Here is a 25,566-nt window from a genome sequence, read left to right on the forward strand (position 1 = left end):
TAGTGAATTTCATATCTCTGTAGCTGTCTATTATATAGTGCCTTAAATATCTGTCCGTCTGTCTGTCTATTATATAGTGCCTTTCCTATCTATCTATCTATCTATCTATCTATCTATCCTGCCGACTATACTAAAATTAAAATCAATCTATCTATCTATCTATCCTGCCGACTATACTAAAATTAAAATCTATCTATCTATCTATCTATCTATCTATCTATCTATCTATCTATCTATCTAGCCGACTATACTAAAATTAAAATCTATCTATCTATCTATCTATCTATCTATCTATCTATCTATCTATCTATCTATCTATCTATCTTGTAGTGTCTATCTATCTATCTATCTATCTATCTATCTATCTATCTATCTATCTATCTATCTATCTATCTATCTATCTATCTATCCTGCAGACTATACTAAAATTAAAATCTATCTATCTATCTCTCTATCATATAGTGCCTTTCTTGTCTACGTATCTAGCTATCTGACTGTTGGTTGGTCGGTCTGTATGTCTTGTCTACTTGTGTTGACAAAATGAGCCTTTTGGCAAACTGGCATCCCAGGCCCCCAATCAGGTCCGTCCTCCATCTATGCCCCATAATTGGGCTAGTTGGGTTTGAGAATTGCAAGAAAGGCAAAGCTGGCTGCTGTCATGTCTGTGATTCGGGACATTATTAAAGAATTATTGTTGAAGGCCTCCATGAAGTTAGGAGAGTAGGAGCTGATCCAGTGAATGAGTAAACTGTGATGTCCCAAATGTCTGCAGAACGTGTGCCTCCTAGGAGATATGAAAGGGCGTGTTTACTTATTTATGATGGACAACTAATGTTATGTGACATCTATTATGAGTTGTCTGCCTTGATATAATCAGACCACCTAGTGAGGACTCAATGGGTGGTCCTAATATCTCTGGAGATGTGAAAAGCGTAGAATGGACTGGGGGGGTTTACACTCCAATGTGACTCTCTAGTGTCTTTTATTTACATTACATCACATCACATTGCACTTTACTTGTCTCCAGGGGAAAATGTAGTTTTTTACAGAAGCTCAATAAATTAAACATTTAACAATACACTACAGAATAACTAAAAGGAAAGGGAACTTCTGCCTTGGCTAAATATAAGAGAGCAGTCTCAATTCCAGCGAGGGGTTTTTAAGGCATAGTGTGAAGGAGCCCCTGTAGCATTTCTGGACACGTGTGCTGAATGATTCATTGGCTGAAAGTCCCCAGTGCTGGTGTGTCAGAGAGAGGATGTGCAGCGTTGTTCATAATGGTACTCAGCTTTGTCTAATGTGCTGATGGACCTCACAGAAGGTGATTGTGGAAGGACTGGCAAGCAATAACGTAATAATTTTTTAAATAAAATTCTCTTTAATGGTCAGTCTTTTTAATTTTATGTGTGAATGGACTTGGATGGTGACAGATGATCCTCCATTCCTATTCCAGTCGGGATGAACGAATAATGGACGAACGGGGGGAGGATGGCTATTAGGAACGATCCATCCTCTAGAGTGTTGGGTGGCAGGATTCCTCGGGCTGGACACCTGCAGGGCTGCCTGGGAATTGTAGTACAGAAGGGTGCCCCTGTAAGGGTCCTTGGGTGTAGCTAGGGGGCACAGCTGGAAATGAACCCTCTTGACTTTGTGCGGCTCCCAGAATGCCCAGTCTTTCGCCATGCAATATTGTAGCCCCTGAAGTACTCCCAGGTCCTACGTAAAAGGGTCTGCTCTGCCTCATCCGGACAGGTCATACTGGGAATACACTAGCAATGGAGGACTAGAAGGAGACACAGAGGGAGAAGTGTTACAGTGTTGGACTGATTTTAAAGCCTGTGAACGTGTCTATGTGTAACAAATACCTTGATTTTTAACCATAAGCTGTGTTTCGTGGAGTTGTGTCTGGTGTTGGTGGCTCAGTGATGTCCCCTTGTGGTCACATGTGACAGTCTTGTTTGTGTGCAGTATACACACATTTACTGTATAACAAAATACAAAGGTCTGTATGTGTATCCAGGCTCTGTGAGCAATTTGAGCAGTGGTGGCACAACTGAAAGAAGAAGTGCAAGCGTGAGACATACGAGGAGGAGTAAAGGCATAGGAGGTACATGTCGCTACCAGGTAGTGCAAATCGGCAAGTGACAAAGATTCTGAGCGTCGCCTTCAGAGATGGGAAGTGTAAAAGCGGACATGTATTCTCTCACTTGTCTTTGACAGGTTACGTGGCTAGTGTGTATAATAAAACTCAAATGTCTGCATGTGTGTCCGGTCCTTCTGAGCAATCTGATTGGTCAGTTGTGTTGTGGTTGTTCAGCCAATTGAAATTGAGATACAAAAGTGCCAGACAAGGGAGGTTAACACACATGAGAGTATCAAAGAGAGGTGTAAGGGGGAGGTTGAGAGTTGCCTTCAAAGAATATGAATGATGTGGGCAATGGGGGTCCATCTACTGTGGGTATTAGCCAAAATAACGAAAGGCATAGGAGGCACATGTCACTACTAGGTAGTGCAAATCAGGTGGTGACAGACACGCAGAGAGTCACCTTCAAAGATAGGAAATGCAAGATCAGATAGGAGGCCATTGAGTCCTCTCAAAAGTAATGGCAAAGTCTGAGCAGCAGGCTTTATGGCAACACGTGTGACAGACGGAGCAGCGGTCAGGAGAGTAGAGGATACCGAAGAAAGGATACACGTAGGGCACCAGATATCAAATACTTTTAAATATTGTGGCTGTGGAAAGAACTGCAAGTTTCACAAAGAAATGTTGGGGTGCTATCCCGGCTGTCCCCATTTAATCAAACAGAAAAAATTAAATTTTGCAAAACGAAACAAAAAAGTCCAAAATCCAACCCAGGAGCCGTCGGGCTTTGTAATCACCCGGTTGGAGCCCCGTCCTGCGGTGCACTCTGCTCACAATGTCACGCCTCCCTCCGGGGATTTATAGGTGGGGGGCCGCAAGTGGCGGAGTCAGTCGCCCTCACTGGGTGTTCTGCTCAGTACTACAGAGGGAATAGAAGAGGACAAAGTTGGAGCCAGCGCCCCCTCTCGACCCGGGGTAGTAGTACATAAGGGCCCGGAGTGTGACCCACTGAGGCGCGTGCTTGACAATGTATTCTATCACAGGTCTCCCACAGGTCATGTGGGTAGTAAACATATAAACACATATAAATATATAAACTCGTACAGCATATAAATTATTTGCACCCTTTACAACATACTTGACCGACTGTCTCTGAAGAAAAGAATCCCACCTAAATGTTGCCGGTACTGGAATTGAGGCTTTTTAAGCAGGGTCCCCCCGTCTATCCAGGCCATTGCTCGTGAACACAGAGACCTAAATTAAATTAGTCCCAAATGAAATACAGAAAAGTGCCAGATGCCCTTGTGGCCCAGATTTGCCGTTTCGTCGATTGTTCAGTCCCGTTGCTAGGCACGGCGTGTCTGTCTTTGTGTGGCGCCTTTTCACGGTACATAATCCTGTTTAAATTCAAAGCACATTTGTCAAGGATCAAGATGCCCCCTCTTTCTTCCGATTCCTTTCATAATAAATCCGTCAACCGCATTCAGTGCCGCCTGACTTGTGTAGATTTAGGAAAACAAGTTTCATGGCCCCACCAATCGCTCTGTGCAGTTTTAAATGACACTAGTGACAAGAAGTAGCACTAAAGAGGTCACTTAGCTTTATCAAGCAAAAACATTCAGTTTAACATTCCCATACATCAGCTCCATTCATTTTTTTTTATATTGTGAGAAAAACGTAGGAAGATTATAAAGAGTTGGGGCACCTTGAAGGCAAACCCCGCATATTTGATAGAAAAATCGCAAAGCAGCGAAAGACGTCTTTTTAAGACGAGAGTCAAAACGTAAACTGGCTCAAGAGGGAGGCGGAGCCCCTTTAGAGTGGAAGAGGCGGGGTCAGGTGAGCTGGACCCGGAAGTGACATCACTGGTGCTGCTGGTCGTCGGGTCTGTAAGGGAGAGAGGAGGAGAAGCATTAGGCAACAGCGCCACCCCTTGACTTGGAGTGTTGCCATTATAAGAGCCCTCACGCTGTCTGCCAAGTACACTTGGGTGACAACAGCCATTTTATGATCGGTGGTCTCAAGGCACCCAACTGCTTGTCAGTGGCATATCGTCTTACGCCAGGTTTATACTTCACACAATGTAATGTGTGCTCCAGCGGACGCTACAGCTACGCAAGCGTTGTACTGTTTATACTTGCGCATGTACTTTACGTGAATCTGGAAGATTCCACCAGGTGACAGTGCGAGATATCATCATGGCGAGAACAGGTTCAGCTTCGCTGTGTTGTGAATTGCCTGAAACACCCATTCATTTCCAAGGAGACCTTGCTGCATTATCTGTGAAAAGAATGGATGTTTAATGATTACATCCATCAATTCAGGGATGCACCCATTCCAGCAAGCATCGGGCGCAAAAAAGAAACAATACCTGGACGGGGCATCAGCTCATCGCAAGCTGAACACAAGCACACACATACACTGGCATCATTTTAGCGTCACCAAATCTGCACATCTTTGGAAGGAAACCGCACAGTGTGGAAACCCAGCAGGAAAACATGCAAACTCCGGGCAGAAACACCAGCGACGTGACTCCCTGCAAGACAGCAGCACTAACACTCCGCCACCGTGTCACCCCCACATGTGTAATTATTAACAGTATTCAATATTTAATTGAAGTTAACACCTTATCTGTAAAATGTAACATACATACTTTAATGCATTTTATCATGAAAGTGATATCAAGTATACATCTGAGGATTCTAAATGTGCAGAGAGTTGGAATATCATACATTTAATGTGTTCTGTGTGGTGATCTATTGCTGCTTGCCGCTGCTGTCAGATCAGGAGGAAGCCCCAGAAGCACGTAAGTGGGTTGGTTTTGAGATGACATTTACGGCGGTCTACTTTAATGATAAAGTAAACTACGAGGTTAAAGTGGACAATTCGAGATTAAAGCCGAAATATCCACTTTAATCACAAAATATATCTTTTCACTGTGTCCTTAATTTTTGTATCTGTGGCTCAAATATGCCGCTGTACATTCTGATGTTGTTGTGAAGGTACAAAAAAAAGAAAGACTGCACAGAAGATGATATGCAAGACTTTTAAAATGTATCGTGTTATTATGATGGGGAATATGCGATGCTCAAATATAAAAGCACCACTTTATTCATTTGTATGTCGCGTTCTGCTTCACCACATCAAACCGTTCATCAAACATCGAAGCAGGCACATCGACCCCGGAGGATCCTCAAAGCAGCTTTCTGTCACGTGTCAATAGTAAACACAGAGTTCCGACTTTTATCACACCGACTTTTTGCTGGTACTGCAACTCGCTAACGAGTCGCGTTAATTTCTGAGGACCTGCTCAGAGGATGCGTCAAATGAACGCCGGGAACGCGTGGCAGCCATGACGTGAAGTATAAACGAGCCGTTAGAAATCATAGACCTAATAAGTCACAACGCTAGTCAGTAGACGGATTGGGAAAGCATTAGGGGGGTCATGAGGTCGCTGGAAAGGGGTGTGTGGCTCTCCCGATATCTATGCAAAAGGACGAAGTTCCAAGTCTTTAGAGTCCTGGTGCTTCCTGTCTTGCTGTACGGTCGTGAGACATGGATGCGGAGATGAAGGCTGGACTCCTTCTGCACTGTTGTCTCTTCGGAGAATCCTTGGGTAAGGCTGGTTTGACTTTGTGTTGCTCACGGAGTCCTGAATGAGACACATTACCTGCATTGTGAGGGAGCGTCAGTTACAGCACTTACAGCCATGTGACACATTTCCCTGAGGGTAATCTGGCTCACAGGATCCTCATTGTTGGGGACCTGAGTGGCTGGACGAGACCAAGGGGACACCCACGTAATATCTGGCTGCGGCAGATAGAGGGTCATTTCTGGAGAGTGGGACTGGACCTTGGGTTGCCAACCAGGATCCCATGCTGTTTCATCATGTGGTTGGTGCACCATTGTGCTATACCAGCGCATGCTCCCTGACCTGACCTGATTACAGCCACAATTTGCCTATCTTGTAATGGCTACTTCCAGCATAATAAGGCACCATGTCACAAAGTAAAGGTCATCTCAAACTGGCTTCATGAATGTGACATTGAGACCTGCAGTGGCCTTCCCAGTCAGCAGATCTGAATCCAACACAACGCCTTTGTGATGTGGTAGAACAGGAGATTAGCGGCATGAGAGTGTAGCACTCAGTCATGTCACCATGAACCAGAAATGTCTCCAACATCCAGTGGAATCCATGCTATGAAGAACTGAGGCTGTTTGGAGAGCAACAGGAGGCTTTACTCAGTATTAGTGCAGTGGTCCGAAGAATTTACTCGGCGAGTGTATGTGACTTGGACCTTAGATGACCCCCTGAGTCCTGAGAGAAACCCTTAAAGGAGATTCTCCTTTTTGATCACAACAGTAAGGCAACGTCATGGTGAACGTGGCGTCTTTTAAAGCTTTCATTTTTCAAGTGAAGCTGGAGATTCGCCCCTTATGTCAGGGACAATCGTATTCAATTTCAGGCTTTCAGGGGATCACCGGTGCCAAGGCAGGAGTGAAACTCGCTCGGCGCTATAAGACAGATTGACACTGTCCTGGTGGAGTGTCATGGCCTTTCATGGCCCAGAAATGCTGAACCTTCCATCATTGCCGTCTGTAGCTATTAATATTGATAGGCATAGTGGATGTTTGGGATTATTTCCTCCCTTTAAAGTAATTACTTACTAATTATGTTGGTATTTTTGTGTATATAGAGTGACTTCTGGCTGAAGGAAATTGAATTAGGTCGCAGGAGCTTGTCTGCGTTCTCTCTGGAACTTGAGCTCTTTTGATGGCCCAGTATGGCTTTAATTGAACTCTTGTTTCATTATGTCTGACTCATATGCTTATTTTCTTGAGGACCTCGTAGTATAAATCAAATCCATTGACTGGGGGGGGGGGTTCAGTTCATAAAGAACATGTTATGAACAAGAAGAAGGCTAATTCTTTGAAATGTAAAAAAAAGATTTTTATGTTAATCTACTACTTCTGCTAAAAACAAAGGCGGTTAACCCTCAGCCATTTTAAGTGGTGTGTGTTATCAGGCCTTTAGAGGCTTCATCAAGAGGTTCAAGGACGCCTTCCTCCCCCTCCTTCTTCCTTAACTGCACATAAGGCTCTCCTTTTCTATTCTGTTCTTGATAGTCATCACTATGTTGTTGATAACCCAGAGGATGGTTGGGGGTCCCGCCCAGAACGGAAGTGGAGTCCGTACCCTGCCAGGATACCATAAAGGAAGGATGGACTAAATGGGGGTAATACCCGGTCGGAATGCCTTATGATCCCCGTCCCGGCAGAAGAGCATGGCAGGGAGCAGTTTATCCCCCACTTTAATAGGTGGGCAGTATCCCACATTTAGAGTCCCAGTTTGTACACCCACAGGACTACACGAGAGTTGGAGTCTGAAGGAGCAGCTATGTGGGGATCTGATAGGGGGTGCTGCTGGAGGAGGATCTCCCAGGCTTTCTCATAACCCGGAAGTGCTTCCAACTGGCTACGTCACGTCACCGGAAGTACTCATAGGTCCTCAATAAAAGGGACCACACTGCCTTGTGCAGACGAGTCGGAGGTGAGAGGAAGACGAGCAACACTTGACTGGAGGAGAGCAGTGTGGTGGAGAGAGGAGAGGAGGAGGAGGAGAGACAAGACAACATGTTCTTGTGCTTGTGTATATGAGTGTTTTGTCTTGGTAAAGTTCTCTATTACTCTACTTTCTCCTTTTGTATTATTAATGTGTAGCCTTTGTCAGAATGCCTCAAATCTCAGACTTACCACTGTTTATAAGTTATTGTAGTATATAACTTCTCCCCACCTTCCCTTCTACATCGATGACTTCAGGCAATTACACAGAGTAAAAGACAAGCAGGGGGTTAAGTTACAATTTAAACAATGTATTATCGATAATATTCATATGCAAAGTACATTTGAATACTGGCAACCATACAACCTGATAAATGGTGCTGTGTAACGTCAGGCAGCACACAGACTTGTTAGTTACTTAAAATGTTTCTAGTTAACACTAGAATTACCAGAGCCTACGAAAAAACTTGTAGATCCGTCCCACCTTAAATTGCTTCTTAAATCCGTTCGCACCTCTCCGCCAGTGTCTTTTGTCTTCTAAATGTGCAGATAAACACAAGCTGCAAGCAGCCAGCTATTCCATCCCCCCACCGACTTAGAACAACAACATTTATTTCTATAGCACATTTTCATACAAAAAAGTAGCTCAAAGTGCTTTACATAATGAAGAAAAGAAAAATAAAAGACAAAGTAAGAAATTAAAATAAGACAACATTAGTTAACATAGAATAAGAGTAAGGTCCGATGGCCAGGGAGGACAGAAAAAACAAAAAAAAAACTTCAGACGGCTGGAGAAAAAAATAAAATCTGCAGGGGTTCCAGGCCACAAGACCACCCAGCCCCCTCTAGGCATTCTACCTAACATAAATGAAATAGTCCTCTTTGTATTTAAGGTTCTCACAGAAGGACTTGATGACGATGGTCATGCAGACTTCTGGTTTTAATCCATCAATGTTGGAACATCACGGTGCTTTGAGTAGATGGCGGTGGTGCAAGCCGCCACCACAAAGAAACTGGAAAAAGAAACAGAAGAGAGAGTAGGGGTTAGTACAGATTTTAGAGCCACCATGAATAGTTATTATAATGAATTGGATATAGAGTATCAGGATTTAAAGTAAAGTGAAGTTATGAGAAAGCCATGTTAAAATAATGTGTTTTCTGCAGTTTTTTAAAATGCTCCACTGTATTAGAACGTGCACGAACTTCTCCCAGCTCACGCCTTGATTGATCATCTGGGATTGAAGTGGAGTTTTAGGGTGGAAATAATAGATCGTTACTTGGAACACATGCATTTCATGTGTGTTGCGTTTCTACAGTAATCTGTGTAAACACATTTTTAAAACTGAAATGTTTTTCATATTCTAGTAGTAAATGACAAAATGTAGGCATAAACTATATAACGTATGAAGCCTGAAGTCCAAATATCAAAGAAACACTTTCACGAAAGGTACAGATATAACAGAACAAGTGCGCTTTTATTCAAAAATATAAATGCAGAAAAAAAAGCCGCCTTAGTATGTGACATTGACATTCATTTACTACGACGGCCCTGTGGCGTAACAGTATCAGTTGCTGAGTGGGAATCAAAAGGTCATGAGTTCGATCCTGCACGACTCCCTTTTGAGAAGTGAACTGCTCTTATTCTTACTATTTTAGAATAAAAAGATACATTTGATTTCAGTCTGTAACAGCCGGTGTAATTTATGATACTTGTAAAGGTTAGCTTTGTCTTTTTTTTTTTTTTTTTTTTATTCACTTTTCATTCTCTCAGTTGCGTTCAGGATCCTTCCCCTCCCCTCCCCATCTGACACTGCTGTTTTCACGTAAAGACGCGCTATAGCCCTGCAGTGTATCACGATACATACTACCGCTGTATCTTTTGTACTCCAGGACATGCAGAGGAAAGCATAGTAAAGAGCAGTAACTTCAGCGCTATATGCAATCATCAGACACTCCCCATCTGACATGCTGTTTTCACATAAAGACGCACTATAATGCAATATTATTTTTTAAACAAACGGCGCCAGATCGGGTGTGACTTTATACTGGCGCTGTTAAAGTCAGATCAGAAGCTGAATAAGCTCCTGTTCTGACTCTAAGTAAAAAGCATGAATTAATCAACAGAAATAACCGCGATCGACATTTTAAACTTAACGATTTACAGCGCATACCAATTTATAAATTTTATGTCCGTTTGAGATTAAAAAGAAAAAAAAAATAACACTTTCTCCCCAGTTGAGAATCAAACTTGGGTCTCTGAGGCACGGTAGAGTTGCTACGCTCTGAGTCAGCAAATCATAGCGTTACGCCATGGAAAGTGTTGTATCGTTCTTGAACTTTTGTGAAAGTGTTTATTTGATCTTTGGACTTCAGGCTTCACACATTCTATAGTTTATGCCTACATTTTGTAATATTTATTACTAAAATATGAAAAAGTTTCTGTTTTAACAATGTGTTTACACAGATTACTGTAGAAACGGAACACACATGAAATGCATGTGTTCCAAATAACGATCTATTATTTCCACTCTAAAACTCCAGAAGTTCAGTCACTCCCAGGTAATCAAACAAGGCATGAGCTGAGAGAACTTAGTGAACGTTCTGCGACGGTGGGAGATGGAATAGCCGGCTGCCTGCTGCTCGTCTTAATCGGCACATTTAGAAGACAAAAGACGCTGGCGGAGACGACAAAGAAGATTGTCCAGTGTGGACACCAGGTGGTGCTCTAGCTCACCCCACCACAAGCAGGCATGGACACAAGTTTAAAAGGCAGAGTCTTTTATTGTGGGAAACTCTTTCTCATAAGTGTTTCCTACCACAGCCACAAGTACAAAGAGCCCAATGGGCACACAGCAACTCTCCTCTTCCTTCTTTCTGTCCTTCACTGCCTCCTCCGTTCCTCCTCACAAGTGTTGTCCATTTTCCTCCCAACTTTGGCTCGTCGATATGAGACCGGCAGCTCCTTTTATCTAAATCCCAGGAGTACTTCCAGTCTTCCGTACACGTGGTCCAAATGCGCTTCTGGGTGAGTAGCAGTAGGGCTCCCCAGTCCCTGCAGTACGCCCTTGGTGGCAACCAAGGCACCCAACAGGGCTAAGTCAAAGACCTCCATGTCCCATGATGCCCTGTGGTAACCCAAGGCACTGCTGCAACCCAGGGGAGCTGCCATCTAGTGCTCCAGAGGAGATAATGCCCTGTGCACGCAATTCCCCCCAGTCCTTCATCCTGAGGGCATCCCAGCTAGGTAAGGACAAGAGCCGTTCCTCACACCAGCCACACAAAATTGTGTATTATTATTATATGGTGTATTATATCATGTGTTATCTATTATTATAATTATGTGTATCATCTATTATTGTGGGTTTTATTTTTTGAGGGTATTTGGTACACTGTATTAATCCCCTGAGGGGAAATTGTCTTTTCGCAGGATTTGTGAATTAACATTGTCCATCCTTCATGTTTGCATTATTCATTATCTCATTTTCTTGAGATATCAATGAAACATCTGATTGAAGGGATCTGATTTCATTAAAGGTGTCAAATTAAAATGAAGGAGTTAGTCTTAAGGTCCATGTTCTGTAAAAGAGACAATTGTGTCAGAATATTCATCTGCATCTTTAATTCGTCTCAGCTGCTGACCAAGCTCTGTTGTGTGTGTCTGCCAGCCATATGTGCCTAACTTTGCCATATGAATGTCTGTACAAAGGGATATGTGCCAAGCTGAATGAGATCGGGTATCCCGCCTGCTTCCAAAAGCCTCTTTTCAGCAGTTTTCTTCCTCCTGAAGCCTTCTCTGTGTCCGTTTCTGTTAGCTTAACTTGACATTTCTGCTGCTTGTTGCCTCTTTTCATGTTGTCTTCCATGGTTTCTGTCTCCCTTTTCCTTTTTTTCTTTCTTTTGGCCTCACCCCTTTTTTACCACAGAGAGGAATATGAGGAAGAGGATGACCAGCCACAAGCAGTCACAGAGCCCAATACTGAGGATGAGGGAGAGGAAGGACCTCGTAGGCAGGTTCAACACAGGTACAATTTAAACCTGGAGAGTCGTCCCTGTGCCCCCTCCACCTGCCCCGTCCTTAGACTGGCAAGCCCTCCAGCTTTTTCACACTGTGCCTCCCTGTGTCACCCTTTTGCTCTGTTCTGTGTGTTTGTCTTTGTCGTGTCTGTGTTCAATTCATTTTTATTGTTTTCAGACAACAGGCAATATTTCCATTTTGTATCGATGGCCTTTAATTCACCCTCTTGTTGATGTATTCCTGTAACAATCCTGGGATTTATCATGGAGATGGAAAAAAGTTGGAAGTGTATTAATGTTACCCATCCATGGCACGATACTGTTGGCGCAAAACAAGCCCAGTGCCAGGCAACCGAGCGGGCGAAACACAAAGAGAGAGAGACAGACGGCCTGCTTGTTTTTCATAAAGACGCGAATGCAGAAGATGAGCAGCAAGACAAGAAAACAAATTGGCCGTTTTAGCAGATCCCCTTATTACATTAAGAGGCTAATGTTTTTGTTTTTTTTACTTTAAATTGCTGGTTTTAGTGAGTACACACCTGTATCTATCTATCTATCTATCTATCTATCTATCTATCTATCTATCTATCTATCTATCTATCTATCTATCTATCTCCTATACCAGCAACTAAAATTGCATTTAAGGAGTTTAAGTGTCATTTTAATTCTCCTCTATACATAAAACAGGAGTAGCCTGGTGGCTCAGCAATTAGCACTGCTGCCGTGTCGATCCTGCGTCCTGTTACAATGGCGTTCTTACTTCATTTCCCGTAACCTTTTCTTTGTTTTTTTCATAGCTTTTCTCACCTTATATGAGTTTATGATCATAAGAGGTTTGGTTTATAGTGTTAGCTTCCTTTTTTGACGGCTCTTTGCATATGCCACTTTATCACCATATTTGTTTTCTGACAGTCACTGCCATTTGGTTCATGCAATGGATTCATGAAATATTCAGACCCCTTCCGTACTGTGTTGTAGAGTTAATTTTAAATGGATACATTTGCCACTTTTGCCCATCAATTTACACTCAGTAACCCAAATGACAAAGTGAATAACCGTCTTCAGAAAGGTTTGCAAATTTATTAAAACTCAAAAACTGAAACCTTCAGGACTTTGGAGAAGTTCCTTTGTCAGCAATTCCAGCTGTTTGAGTCTTCATGAATGAGTCTCTACAAGCTTTGCACACCTGGATTTGTCCAGTTGATCCCAGTCTTCCTGGCAGATCCCCTGAAGCTCTGATAGACTGAATGACAAGTGTCTAGAAATGGCCATCTTCAGGTCTCTCTTCAGATGTTCTGTGGAGTTTAAGTCCCGGCCTTAGCTGGGCCACTCAAGGACACCCTGAGACTCGTCCCAAAGCCACTCCAGTATTGTCTTGGCTGTGTGCTTCAGGTCATTGATTTGCCGCCCCAGTCTGAGGTGGTGTGCACTCTGGAGCAATACATGAAATTTAAGCAAGTGAAAAGTATTTATATCACGACATTAAATCTTGTTTTCCTTATTGAAAGAATTACTGACTTATCAAAAAATTTGTATTTACGATTATTGTGTTGTCTATGGGAGAGAAGCGAAACAGCCATCTCTAGGAAGAGTCCTGGTGGTTCCTGACTTCTTCTATTCCCCAGTTCTTGAGGATCCTGGGAACACTCAAAGCTTTAGAAATGGTTTGATGCCCTGAATGACCTCACCAGAATTTGGTCGCAGAACTTTCCGGAGAGTTCCTTGGAATTCGCAGCTTGGTTTGGTTCTGACCTTTCTAAATGATGTCCAGTCAATTCAGTTTACCACAGGTGGACTCCGGTCAAGTTGTGGATGCATCTCAGGGAGAATCCAAGCAAGCGGGATGCACTTGACCACTTTTTGGAGTCTGAATACTTGCAGAGATTCAAGTTTTAATACATTACTTTACTGAAAGTGTTTCTTCATGTTGTTATTATGGATTATTGAGTGCAGACAGACGGACAAAAATGGCAAATTTATCCATTTACAATTAAATCTACAGCACAAATAAAGCATGCAGCAAACGAAGGGGCCTGAACCCTTTCTGAATCCACGGTGTGTTTCCTTGGAGGAGACCCCAGAATCCCACATCACGTGACGTCATCAGAGTGAGCCTTTACAAGAACATTGCTAATGGCCAGTCTTCATCCAAGATTGCGGATAACTTAGTGTTTTCAAAAGACTTTCGTTCCTCGGTTCTCTAGTTAACAAACATTTGGCTTCTCCTGTTCACTTTTTACAAAGGATAGTTTTGGACCCCTGGTTTTCATTTTGGTTTATTTAAATGACTACGCCCCAAATTGCTGCCAGTTTTTTTTTTCCTCCCAAGCGGGACACGTAGGTTCAAATACCACATCTGCTCCATGTCTGTGTGAAGTTTCCACATTGTCTGCGTCTGCATGAGTGTTCACTCCAACATCCCAAATGCACATGTCAGGTTCCTTGGCGATTTTAAACTGGCCCTGCAATGGACTGGTGCACCTTTCAGAATTGATTCCTGCCTTGACCCGATTCTTCTAGGGGTCCGCTGGGGGGTTGAGAATGTGACAATTTATTATATTTCTAAAGATAAATGTCTCTTAGTATAATGATCTCACATTTTTAAGCCTTCTAAACCAGAAAATGATATTTCTTACCAAAGATGACCCGGAACTCCAGCAATATGTCATTCATGGGACATTTAGTTTGTTTTGGAATGTTGAAACTGCTCAGTCAAGTCCTTAATAAAATTACTGATCATGCCATTGTGATATCATAAAAAAATAAAATGGCAAAGATACATCTATGGGGTGGTCATAGAGTCAGTGTCATCATGGGTTACAGATAAACCAGTTGTGCTGCCCGTCTCTGATGGGTTCAAACCCAAGTCATCAATGCAGACCTCAGTGTTAACGTTTGCAGTGCAGTGAGTCTATCAGTTGATTGAGCCGCCCTGTGGGACATCGTGAGTCTTTCTCGGGTTCCCCTCAAGGTGTCTGGATATCATGGCCGGCCTGTACACTGGTACAGTGAGTGTTGTGCAGAGTGGAGGCAGAACCTCTGTGTTCTTCAGAGTTGATTCTGGGGTTCATCAGCGGTGTGTTTTTGCTCCTACTCTGTTCAGTGCCTGCATGGACTGGGTACTGGGCAGGGCTGTGGGGTCCAGCGGCTGTGGGGCATCTGTTGGTGAAGAGAAATTCACTGATCATGACTTTGCTGATGATGCTGTGATCTTCGCCGAGTCAATGGAGGCTCTGATCAGGGTGCTCGAGAGACTGAGCGAGAAGTCTGAGTGTGTGGGCTCCTGAGTGTCCTAATAAAAACCAAGAGCCAGGCCTTTAATGACCTCGTAGGCACAGCCATCAGCAGTGTGTCTGTCTGCGGAGAGAGTGTCGACCTCGTTGAGAGGTTTACTTACCTTGGCAGTGACATTCATGTCTCTGGTGACTCTTCCTGTGAAGTCAGTAGATGGATTGGGAGAGTATGGGGGTCATGAGGACGCTGGAAAAGGGGGTGTGGTGCTCCCAATATCGATGCAAAAGGACGAAGGTCCAAGTCTTTAGAGTCCTGAGACTGGACTCCTTCTGTACTGTGTCTCTTCGGAGAATCCTTGGGTACCGGAGTCCCAAATGAGGCACATTACCTGCATTGTGAGGGAGCGTCAGTTACGGAACAACGGCCATGTAGTGTGATTCCCCAAGGGTGAACTGGCTTACAGGATCCTCATTGTTGAGGACCCAAATGGCTGGACCAGGCCAAGGGGACGCCTATGTAACACATGCCCGCGACAGGTAGAGGGTCATTTCCGGGGGGCAGGACTAGTCCACGTATCTGCCTGAAGGGTTACCAGCTAGGATCCCGAGCTGTTTTGTCGTGTAGTGGGTGTGGCAACATGCTGTACCAGTGCATGCTCCCCAACCTGACCTGACCTGTGTCCGTCTGATTGATGTGTCTCTGTTACATACCATTTGGTGCAGGACTTATAAAAGCAGTGCTAATGTTTGTGATGCACCATCTGTTGGACTCAGAGACATAGCAACCTCGCAGACACGCAGTCAGTCAGACAGACAGACAGTGATTCTTCCATTTACGTGAATAAGAAAGAAAGAAAGAAAGAAAGAAAGAAAGAAAGAAAGAAAGAAAGAAAGAAAGAAAGAAAGAAAGAAAGAAAGAAAGAAAGAAAGAAAAAGAGAGAGAGAGAGAAAGAAATGAGCCACAAGGAACTGTGGGAGACCATCCGGATAGGCAGAAAGGCAGTTCCTGCCGATGATTGGCAACATAACCAAAGCACTGCTACAAAGACAAAATGAAATGAAGAAATACAGTAATCCCTCCTCCATCACGGGGGTTGCGTTCCAGAGCCACCCGTGAAATAAGAAAATCCGCGAAGTAGAAACCATATGTTTATATGGTTATTTTTATATTGTCATGCTTGGGTCACAGATTTGTGCAGAAACACAGGAGGTTGTAGAGAGACAGGAGCTTTATTCAAACACTGCAAACAAACATTTGTCTCTTTTTCAAAAGTTTAAACTGTGCTCCATGACAAGACAGAGATGACAGTTCCGTCTCACAATTAAAAGAATGCAAACATATCTTCCTCTTCAAAGGAGTGCACGTCAGGAGCAGTGACTGTCACAGAGATAGAGAAAAGCAAACAAATCAATAGGGCTGTTTGGCTTTTAAGTATGCGAAGCACCGCGGCACAAAGCTGTTGAAGGCGGCAGCTCACACCCCCTCCGTCAGGAGCAGGGAGAGAGAGAGAGAGAGAGACAGAGAAAAAACAAAACAGTGAAAAATCAATACGTGCCCTTCGAGCTTTTAAGTATGCGAAGCACCGTGCAGCATGTCGTTTCAGGAAGCAGCTGCACAAAAGATAGCAACGTGAAGATAATCTTTCAGCATTTTTAGACGAGCGTCCGTATTGTCTAGGTGTGCGAACAGCCCCCCTGCTCAATCCCCATACGTCAGGATCAGAAAAAGTCAGCGCAAGACAGAGAGAAAAGTAAGCTGGGTAGCCTCTCAGCCATCTGCCAATAGCGTCCCTTGTATGAAATCAACTGGGCAAACCAACTGAGGAAGCATGTACCAGAAATTAAAAGACCCATTGTCCGCAGAAATCCGCGAACCAGCAAAAAATCCGCGATATATATTTAAATATGCTTACATATAAAATCCGCGATGGAGTGAAGCCGCGAAAGGTGAAGCGCGATATAGCGAGGGATTACTGCAAACCCAAACAGTGTTAATGTAAATGAAAGAATCAAAAATGCACCAAAAGTACATAAAACAAAGTTCTGATTCCTCAGCCATGGAAGGAATCCTAGGTGAAAAGTTCACTTTGTGGAGATCCGCATTCATTTTAACATTAAAGAGTGTTTTTCTGTTCATCAGTGTCAGACCAGCAAGACTAAATCCACTGTTTTTCAGATTTTACAAAAACAAAATGTGAAAACGTCCAAGGGGTTGAAAACTTTTAACATGTGCTATAATATATTATACTAGCTGTGTAGGCCTGTGCTGTAAAAAGCCCGGGCTCCTAGAAACTGTGGATTCTGGCACTTGAATCAATCAATCGCATTGGTGTTGCATTAGTGGCTAAGCGAATTTTCCCTTCAGTGGTTTTGTTTTGCCGACGTGCTCGCCTCCGTTGTCATCAGTGGCTAAGCGAGTCTTTCTCTCCTTAGAGTTTTCGTTTTGCCAATGTGTTCACCTCGCTTGTGTATTAGTGGCTAAGCAAGTTTCTCTTTCGTGGACTGTTTTACTTTGGCGACAGAGTCGATTTCTTTGAGCTTCATGCTGTAGCCTCACACTTCCGGGCCGGACAGACACACACACTTCCAGGCGTAGATGTTTATATATTATATTATATTATATTATATTATATTATATTATATTATATTATATTATATTATATTATATTATATTATATTAATCAGAAATTCAAAGAAATCTAAAAGCACAGTAGAAACTCAATAACTCACCAAGTGCATTTGAAATGAAGCACAAGGAACTGTTGAAAATATGAAGTGTAATAAATTTAGTATAATAAAAGAAACAGCCAAAGTAAACACAATATGTGGTTTTTAAAGATCATTAGAATTACGGAAGGTAAAATGTTTACCGATACATATACTACCCATGTGAAAAGTAATTGCTCCCTTTGTCACTCAGTCAACCAAATTTAAATGACAGGAGGTTAAATTCGACTAGACGCACCCAGTAGACCTGACTGTATTCAGTCAATGAATTTGACTTAATCAAGCTAGCAAAAGCAGACATATTTTTGTCAGAAATGGTGAATATCATAATAAGTGCCCTGAAGACTCCATAGAACTTACTTTAAACTCAGCCGAATATGAAGTCAAGTCAGCAAAACATCTGTTCAACTCCAACACGTGGGATATGCTAATATTCTGGCCGAGGACAGAGAGGTGGGCGGGGAAACTTGTGACTGAAGGGCATCCCCACCAATCCGTTTCGTCCTTCTGCAGCCCTTCTAAACACCCCTCATCCCCCTGCACAGCTTGATGGCACTAATTCATCTGAGGTGTCTGGTCACAGCTTACAGCTCCAATAATTTAAAGGAACTGGAAAGTTTGGAAGACACTTGTTCAGATTTCAAAAGGACACTTGCACTATGTTTAAGAACTGATTTAAAATGAAAAATTGGAGGAGCTGTGATTCATCAGGCCCAGGAGGAGAAACACTGCCAAAAAGCTTGTAAAGGCCTTCTTAAAATTAAAGGCAGAATTCTTATAACATAAATTTAACATTCTCAGTGCCGCTTCATCCAGATTACGGTCACAGAGGCCTGATCCTACCGCTGTAGCATTGGGTGTAAGACAGGAACCCGTCCTGAAGAGGGCGCCGCTCAATTGCAGCACTTAGACACACTCACATGACGACAACTTGCCTTACAGGGTTGATTCTTTTTGTTAAAAAAAAAAATGAAGTGAAAATTAGAATTGCAGAAATCTTAATGTACGTTTGTTTTTGAGCCATCATACTGAAGTAGAACTTAAATGGCAGAGCCAGACTTATCATCATACAGTGTACAGTCGTGGACACATTTGTTGGTCCTCTTACAGTTCATTGACAAAGTGCGGTATGCCTCCTGGAAAGTGAAGAAATGAAAAGCAGTTGTCCCTTGTATACCTGCATGCCTTTGACATGTCAGAATAACGCTAAGCAAGTGCGAACAGACACAAAGTATTGCTAATTCTACAATGACATTCTGAAATGGCCTGTACACATTCATCAGTGCCCCTAGAAAATATCCTAAATAGTTGGGTAAGAGGAATTTTTCAAACAAGCTTTTAACTTTAATAAGTATCACTCCTGTCTCCAGTTGTGTAGTCAGTCATTCAGTCCATTTAAATAGAGAAAAGTTGTCACTCTGCTGTTTGGTATCATCAAGTGTCCCACACTGAACCTGGACCACAGAAACCAAAGAAGAGAAATGTCTGAGGAGATCAAAACGAAAATGACAGAGTAGCAAAGTTAAAGGCAAAGGTTAAAAGACCATCTCCAAGCAGCTTGATGCTGCTGTGACAACAGTTGCAAATACTATTAAGATGTTTAAGGTCCATAGGCCTGTGGCCACAAGAGGAAAATGAACCCCAGAATGTGCAGAAGGATAGAATGGTAGACAGAAAACTAAGGAGAACTTCCAAAGAGATACAAGCTGAACTCCAAGGTCAAGGTCCATCAGTGTCTGATCACATCATCCTTCTCAGGACTCCCCTGTTGAAAGAAAAATATAAAAACTGGAATTTTCTAAACTGCATATTGGCAAGTCACAATTCTTCTGGGAGAATGTCCTTTCAACAGATGAGACATATCTGGAGCTTTTTGGCAAGTCACATCAGCGCTGTGTTCACAGATGAAAAAATATTTTCAAAGAAAAGAAGACCATACCTACTATGAAACATGGAGTAGGTTTGGTGAGGTTTCAGGACTGCTTCTCTAAACCTGGCATGGGGTGCCTTAAATCTGCACGGGGAACAATGAAATCTCAAGACTATCAAGACATTCTGGAACGAAACTTACTACCCAATGTCAAAAAGCTCTGTCTCTGTCACGTGTCATGGATCCTGCAACAGAATAATAATCCTAAACACACAGCTAAAAAGCACTTAAGAACAGAACATTGGACTATTCTGAAGTGGCCTTCTACAAGTCCTGATCTGAATCCAATTGAACAGCTACACAAAAAAACTGAAACATGCAGTCTGGATAAAGTCCCCTTCAAAACCAACACAGCTGGAGCAGTTTGCTCAGGAAGAGTGGGCCAAACAACCTGTTGATAGGTGCAGAAATCTCATTGAGAGCTCCAGGAATCACTTGATTGCAAGAATTGCCTCTAAAGCACGGGTGTCGAACTCCAGTCATGGAGGGCCACAGTGGCTGCAGGTTTTCATTCTAACCATCTTCTTAATTTGTGACCAATTTTTGCTGCTGATTACCTTCTTTTGCCTTAATTTTAATTACCTTGACTCAGGCCCCTTAGTTGTTTCCTTTTTCTTAATTAGCAGCCAAACAATAACGAGACACAAAACAAGAATCCATATGACCAGCTCACCTGTGCCCATCACAAAATATGTGAAAATAAAGAAAGGTGGAGGTCTCAGTAAGGCTGATCTCTCAGCTCACCATAACATTGTGAGGGTGGTCTTAGGAAAAACAGAAAAATTAACAGTTCTGGAAATGTCTGCTGTGGCACAATGAGAGCACCAACAAGCCATGGAATTAAGAAACGAGTTTAATTAACAGCAAGAATCTGCTTCTCATTGTGAAACTGGTTGGAGTCTGAAGACCCGATTTAGCTGGTCATCTCGTTTCATGCCTCATTTCTGTTTGAGTGCCATTTAATGAAGAAAGGAATAAATTCAGAGGACTGAATCCTTAAGAACAGGGCTATTAAAATGATTGGAACAGAAGTTAATTAGCAGTGGAAACTGGTCACTGATAAGGAAAAGGGTTAGAATGAAAACCTGCAGCCACTGCGGCCCTCCAGGCCTGGAGTTCGACACCCCTGCTCTAAAGGTTGCTCAACAAAATATTAGGTTAAGGGTCCCATCATTTGTGTCCATGCTATTATCATTTTTGTTGTTATTTGAAACATTCTGTTGAATGAAAACTTTAAAGCAAAGTCTGATTTTTGTCAAATGTGGAATGACCAATGATGGGTGCCCATTAGTTTTGTCAGTTTCAAAGACAATTGTGGGTTCTTCTGTTTGTCATGGAGGGGTACCAACATATTTGTCCACGTTTATGAGACAACCACTCTTTGTGGGCGGAATATTTTTTCCAGTTTTCTGAAAAGCACACAAAGTAATGGTTTCACACACAAGTCGTCTTTTGCTGCATGTCATGGCTGCTGTCGGTGCCCGTTCGGCGTCTCTGGCGCGGGGGCAGCTCGATGACCTGCAGGAATACGCGACAGGCCCCACGCCCTAGCTGTCTTCGCACAGCAGTTGCAGTCTGACCCAATCTGGGTTGTACCTCTTGTCATCGTAAGAGCCAGTCCTCCCAGGTGCATTAGCTACACGGACATGTTCAGCACCACAGTCAGCTGATGCTGGTCCCTCATTTTCGTGTTCGATACCCAGATCACTTACATCAAAATCTGACAACTCCAAGTCTGACTCGGCGATTATGATGCGCAAAATGTCGTACACAGAGTATTTCACTTTGTGCATTCCCTTTTGTCTCTCGCCAGATGTCGATGCCAGTTGAGGGGTTGTTTGCTCTTCGCTAGTCATACACGCACAGGTCAAATCAACAAAGCTAACTTTAAAGAGAGTCAAACTAAAACTTAACGGCAAGTTTTATCACCGCTTACAGCTAATTACCGTCCTCTACCGCCCTGAAAGAGCTAAAGCTGTTCTTGTGCCTGAACGTTTTACTTCACACAGAGACCCATAGACATGTGGAATAAATGACCGAGTAGTGTGGTGGAGAGCTGGACTTTAGGGACTTCAGACCTCGACTTGACGTTATTTTGGACAATTGAGGTGACCAGGATGGATGAGCTTGTTGGGCCGAATGGCCTGCTCTAATGTTCTGACAGCTACAGCAGCAGCCAAACAATATGACGGCACCCAGGAGGAAGGCTGCAAGGCAGGAAGCCTTTCTGGACACTGAGGGGGCATTAGTCCATTCTAGATTATTAAGAACTAGCTGAAATATTGCCCAGGAGGAAAATAAAGTGTTTTTACAATAAGAATAATGTAAGATGAAAATAACAAAAACAAAGATTAAACAAGAAACAAGTAATACTGCGGGGTTTTCATGATAAAACTGTTGGTTGCTTTTACGGAGCACACCAGAAATGTTCAGAGCGTCAACTAGATGATGACATACATACAAGACCGCAAGAAAGTTACACTCTGCTTTATATTTACTGTAAGATGACTTTTATACAATTAAACTTGATAATACTGTAGTGATAGTTTTATCATTCCACATCTCAAAAATCGTCTGATCTCAGCCAGCCAGGATTACACGTAGTGCACTGCACTGATCTCGGTGTGTTTCCTTGTGTTGTCCATGGTTGTGTTTTCTGTCTCTTTCATTCATGTTGTCCCATTTCACAATCCCATACTTGCTTGTCTTCATTGCCAACGCTGCTTCCTTCATCTTCCTTTCAGCGAGGGTTCGCCACCTCAAGTAATAGACAACACAAAGCAAGAGGAGAGCTCAGTCTCTGCTCCAAAGTACATAGCTTGCTTCATCCCAACTGCGCTGGAACCTCCACTCAAGAGCCCACCCTCTGCCTCCCTGCTGACGACGATGGGCTCCTTCAACCCTCACGATTCCAGCCATTTGTCACCTCCGCCATCTGTCCTTTCCTCATTGTTAGCCAACAGAAAGTCTCCCTCCAGTACCAGCAGTGCTTCCAAAAGTGGATCTCAAGTTTCATCCACCAACATCACCCCAGTGGTGTCTCCAACGATCGAAAAGTTGCCCTACCTCACACATTCGCCTTTTCATCTCTTTTCATATGACCTTGACGAACCTCCAGTATCTGCAGCTAAAGTAACGGAGGCTGAAACCAGACAGCCAAACAGGTAGATGAACTGATTAACCCCGACATGATGACACTGGCAATTAATAAAGAAGAGCAGGTGCTTGGTTTGAGCAACTAAACGTTTGAGTAACTGGGGTGACACTTAACCACACGTTTGTTTAACTTCACTTGGATTAGTAGATTCAAAGAGAAGCTGCTTAACAAAGTGTGGGCGGGTGCATGGATGATACGCGGGATATTTTGGGATCTTCAGTGCTTCTGCCAAATTTGTCTGGGGTTTCGTCTGTTAAACCATAAGCTTGCAAAGTCAGTTTTCCGTTTTACAGCCTCCTGGAATCTCCAGTTGTTTATTGTTCATCTGCCTTTCATTGTGGCTCCTCTCCTCTTTCAAGTGAAAAGGAAACAGAGGAGGGCTGAAATGTTCAAAGTACCAATAAAAGCTCTTGTGGGAGGGGGGTGTGTGTCTGGTGGGGGGATTCTTCTTTCACAGCTTTACTTCAAGTCAGCATTGGGTTTAACTGTCAGGATGTTGGGATGGCGAGGGTGTAAGGGGGCAAAAGAATGAAAGGAAATGTCACCTTCATAGGCACAGCAGGCGCAGGCCAGGCTTGGCAGAATCGTTCACAGCTCTCTGAATTCCTGATTTGTTTTTAAATGTGCACCACTCTATCTATCTATCTATCTATCTATCTATCTATCTATCTATCTATCTATCTATCTATCTATCTATCTATCTATCTATCTATCTATCTTTATTTATTTATTTATCTATCTATCTATTCCTTTTATAAAGAGCACCTTTATTGTATGTATTATATAGTGCTTTTTGCATCTATCTATACACATACTATCTATCTAGTCCTTTGTTAAGGAGTGCCTTTATTCTATCTACAGTATTATATAGTCTGTCTATCTGTCTGTCTGTTTATTATATAGTGCCTTTCACACCTGTCTATCTATCATATTGTGCCTTTCATGTGTATTATATAGTGCCTTTCATGATCTTTTTCTCTCTATTCAGTGTCAGTAGTGGTATTGATCTGAACCCACAACCTTAGGGTTTGAAGTCCAAAACCTTAACCGGTACATCAAACTGCCTGTATTGTGGTTTCAAATCTATTATATAATTCCTTTCATGAACTCTCTCTCACAATCTGTCTTTGATACTGTGTATCTATCTCTGTACATATTTATCTATCTATATTATATAGAACCTTTCATATCTGTCTATCATTTCGTGCCTTTAATTTTAGTCATCTTTCTGTGTTTGTGCAGTATGTACTGTATCTTTCTGTCTGTATATATTAAATAGAGCCTGTCATATCTATCTATCTATCTATCTATCTATCTATCTATCTATCTATCTATCTATCATTGTTCATTTGTTAATGTATTTACCTGTCTATATTATATAGAGCCATTCATTTCTATCTGTCTGTCTTTCATATCATATCTTTCATATCTACCCATGTCTTCAGCTTACCTAGAGCTGTTCTTATCTATCTTTAAGAAGGCTGAAAAATGACATGACATGAAATAGCTATCTCTGTATCGTTTAGTACCTCTAATATTGTACATCTGTCTAGGTACAGTATGTATGTGTCTGTTTGTAAATTTTTATTCTATAGAGCCTGTCATGCAACTGTGTCTATTTGTCCTATAGTGCCTTTATCTATCTATCTATCTATCTATCTATCTATCTATCTATCTATCTATCTATATTTATTTATTTATCTATCTATCTATTCCTTTTATAAAGAGCACCTTTATTGTATGTATTATATAGTGGTTTTTGCATCTATCTATACACATACTATCTATCTAGTCCTTTTTTAAGGAGTGCCTTTATTCTATCTACAGTATTATATAGTCTGTCTATATGTCTGTCTGTCTGTTTATTATATAGTGCCTTTCACACCTGTCTATCTATCATATTGTGCCTTTCATGTGTATTATATAGTGCCTTTCATGGTCTTTTTCTCTGTATTCAGTGTCAGTAGTGGGATTGATCTGAACCCACAACCTTAGGGTTTGAAGTCCAAAACCTTAACCGGTACATCAAACTGCCTGTATTGTGGTTTCAAATCTATTATATAATTCCTTTCATGAACTCTCTCTCACAATCTGTCTTTGATACTGTGTATCTATCTCTGTACATATTTATCTATCTATATTATATAGAACCTTTCATATCTATCTCTCCCTCTGTCATATAGTGCCCTTAATATTGTGCACCCGTCTATGTGTGTCTGCATCTGTATATGTTTATTATATAGAACCTGTCATATCTGCCTATCAATTATATAGTGCATTTCCTAGCTATCTGTCTATCATATAGGGCCTTTCATTCAGTGCATCTGTCAATGTATTTATCTGTCCATCTATATTATATGGAGCCTTTCATATCTGTCTATCATTTCGTGCCTTTAATTTTAGTCATCTTTCTGTGTTTGTGCAGTATGTACTGTATCTTTCTGTCTGTATATATTAAATAGAGCCTGTCATATCTATCTATCTATCTATCTATCTATCTATCTATCTATCTATCTATCTATCTATCATTGTTCATTTGTTAATGTATTTACCTGTCTATATTATGTAGAGCCATTCATTTCTATCTGTCTGTCTTTCATATCATATCTTTCATATCTACCCATGTCTTCAGCTTACCTAGAGCTGTTCTTATCTATCTTTAAGAAGGCTGAAAAATGACATGACATGAAATAGCTATCTCTGTATCGTTTAGTACCTCTAATATTGTACATCTGTCTAGGTACAGTATGTATGTGTCTGTTTGTAAATTTTTATTCTATAGAGCCTGTCATGCAACTGTGTCTATTTGTCCTATAGTGCCTTTATCTATCTATCTATCTATCTATCTATCTATCTATCT

The 25,566-nt window shown here is 42.1% G+C and overlaps 1 protein-coding gene across 7 annotated transcripts in view; it reads left to right on the plus strand.

Annotated features, from left to right (window-relative positions):
• The window catches only part of LOC114664022 (FH1/FH2 domain-containing protein 3-like), a 722,250-nt gene that overhangs the window by 522,892 nt on the left and 173,792 nt on the right, over nucleotides 1-25,566 (plus strand). For 4 of the 7 annotated variants that reach the window (XM_051935621.1, XM_051935622.1, XM_051935623.1 and 1 more), the window contains 2 exons: nucleotides 11,569-11,667; nucleotides 22,294-22,713. The exons of 2 other annotated variants lie outside the window; for them this stretch is intronic. In XM_051935621.1, coding sequence (XP_051791581.1) covers nucleotides 11,569-11,667; nucleotides 22,294-22,713 — 519 coding nt within the window. The remainder of the gene's footprint in view (nucleotides 1-11,568; nucleotides 11,668-22,293; nucleotides 22,714-25,566) is intronic. One more of the 7 variants, XM_051935624.1, reaches the window with a different exon arrangement.

Source organism: Erpetoichthys calabaricus, chromosome 13, assembly GCF_900747795.2.
Source record: "Erpetoichthys calabaricus chromosome 13, fErpCal1.3, whole genome shotgun sequence".
NCBI classification, from domain to species: domain Eukaryota; kingdom Metazoa; phylum Chordata; class Cladistia; order Polypteriformes; family Polypteridae; genus Erpetoichthys; species Erpetoichthys calabaricus.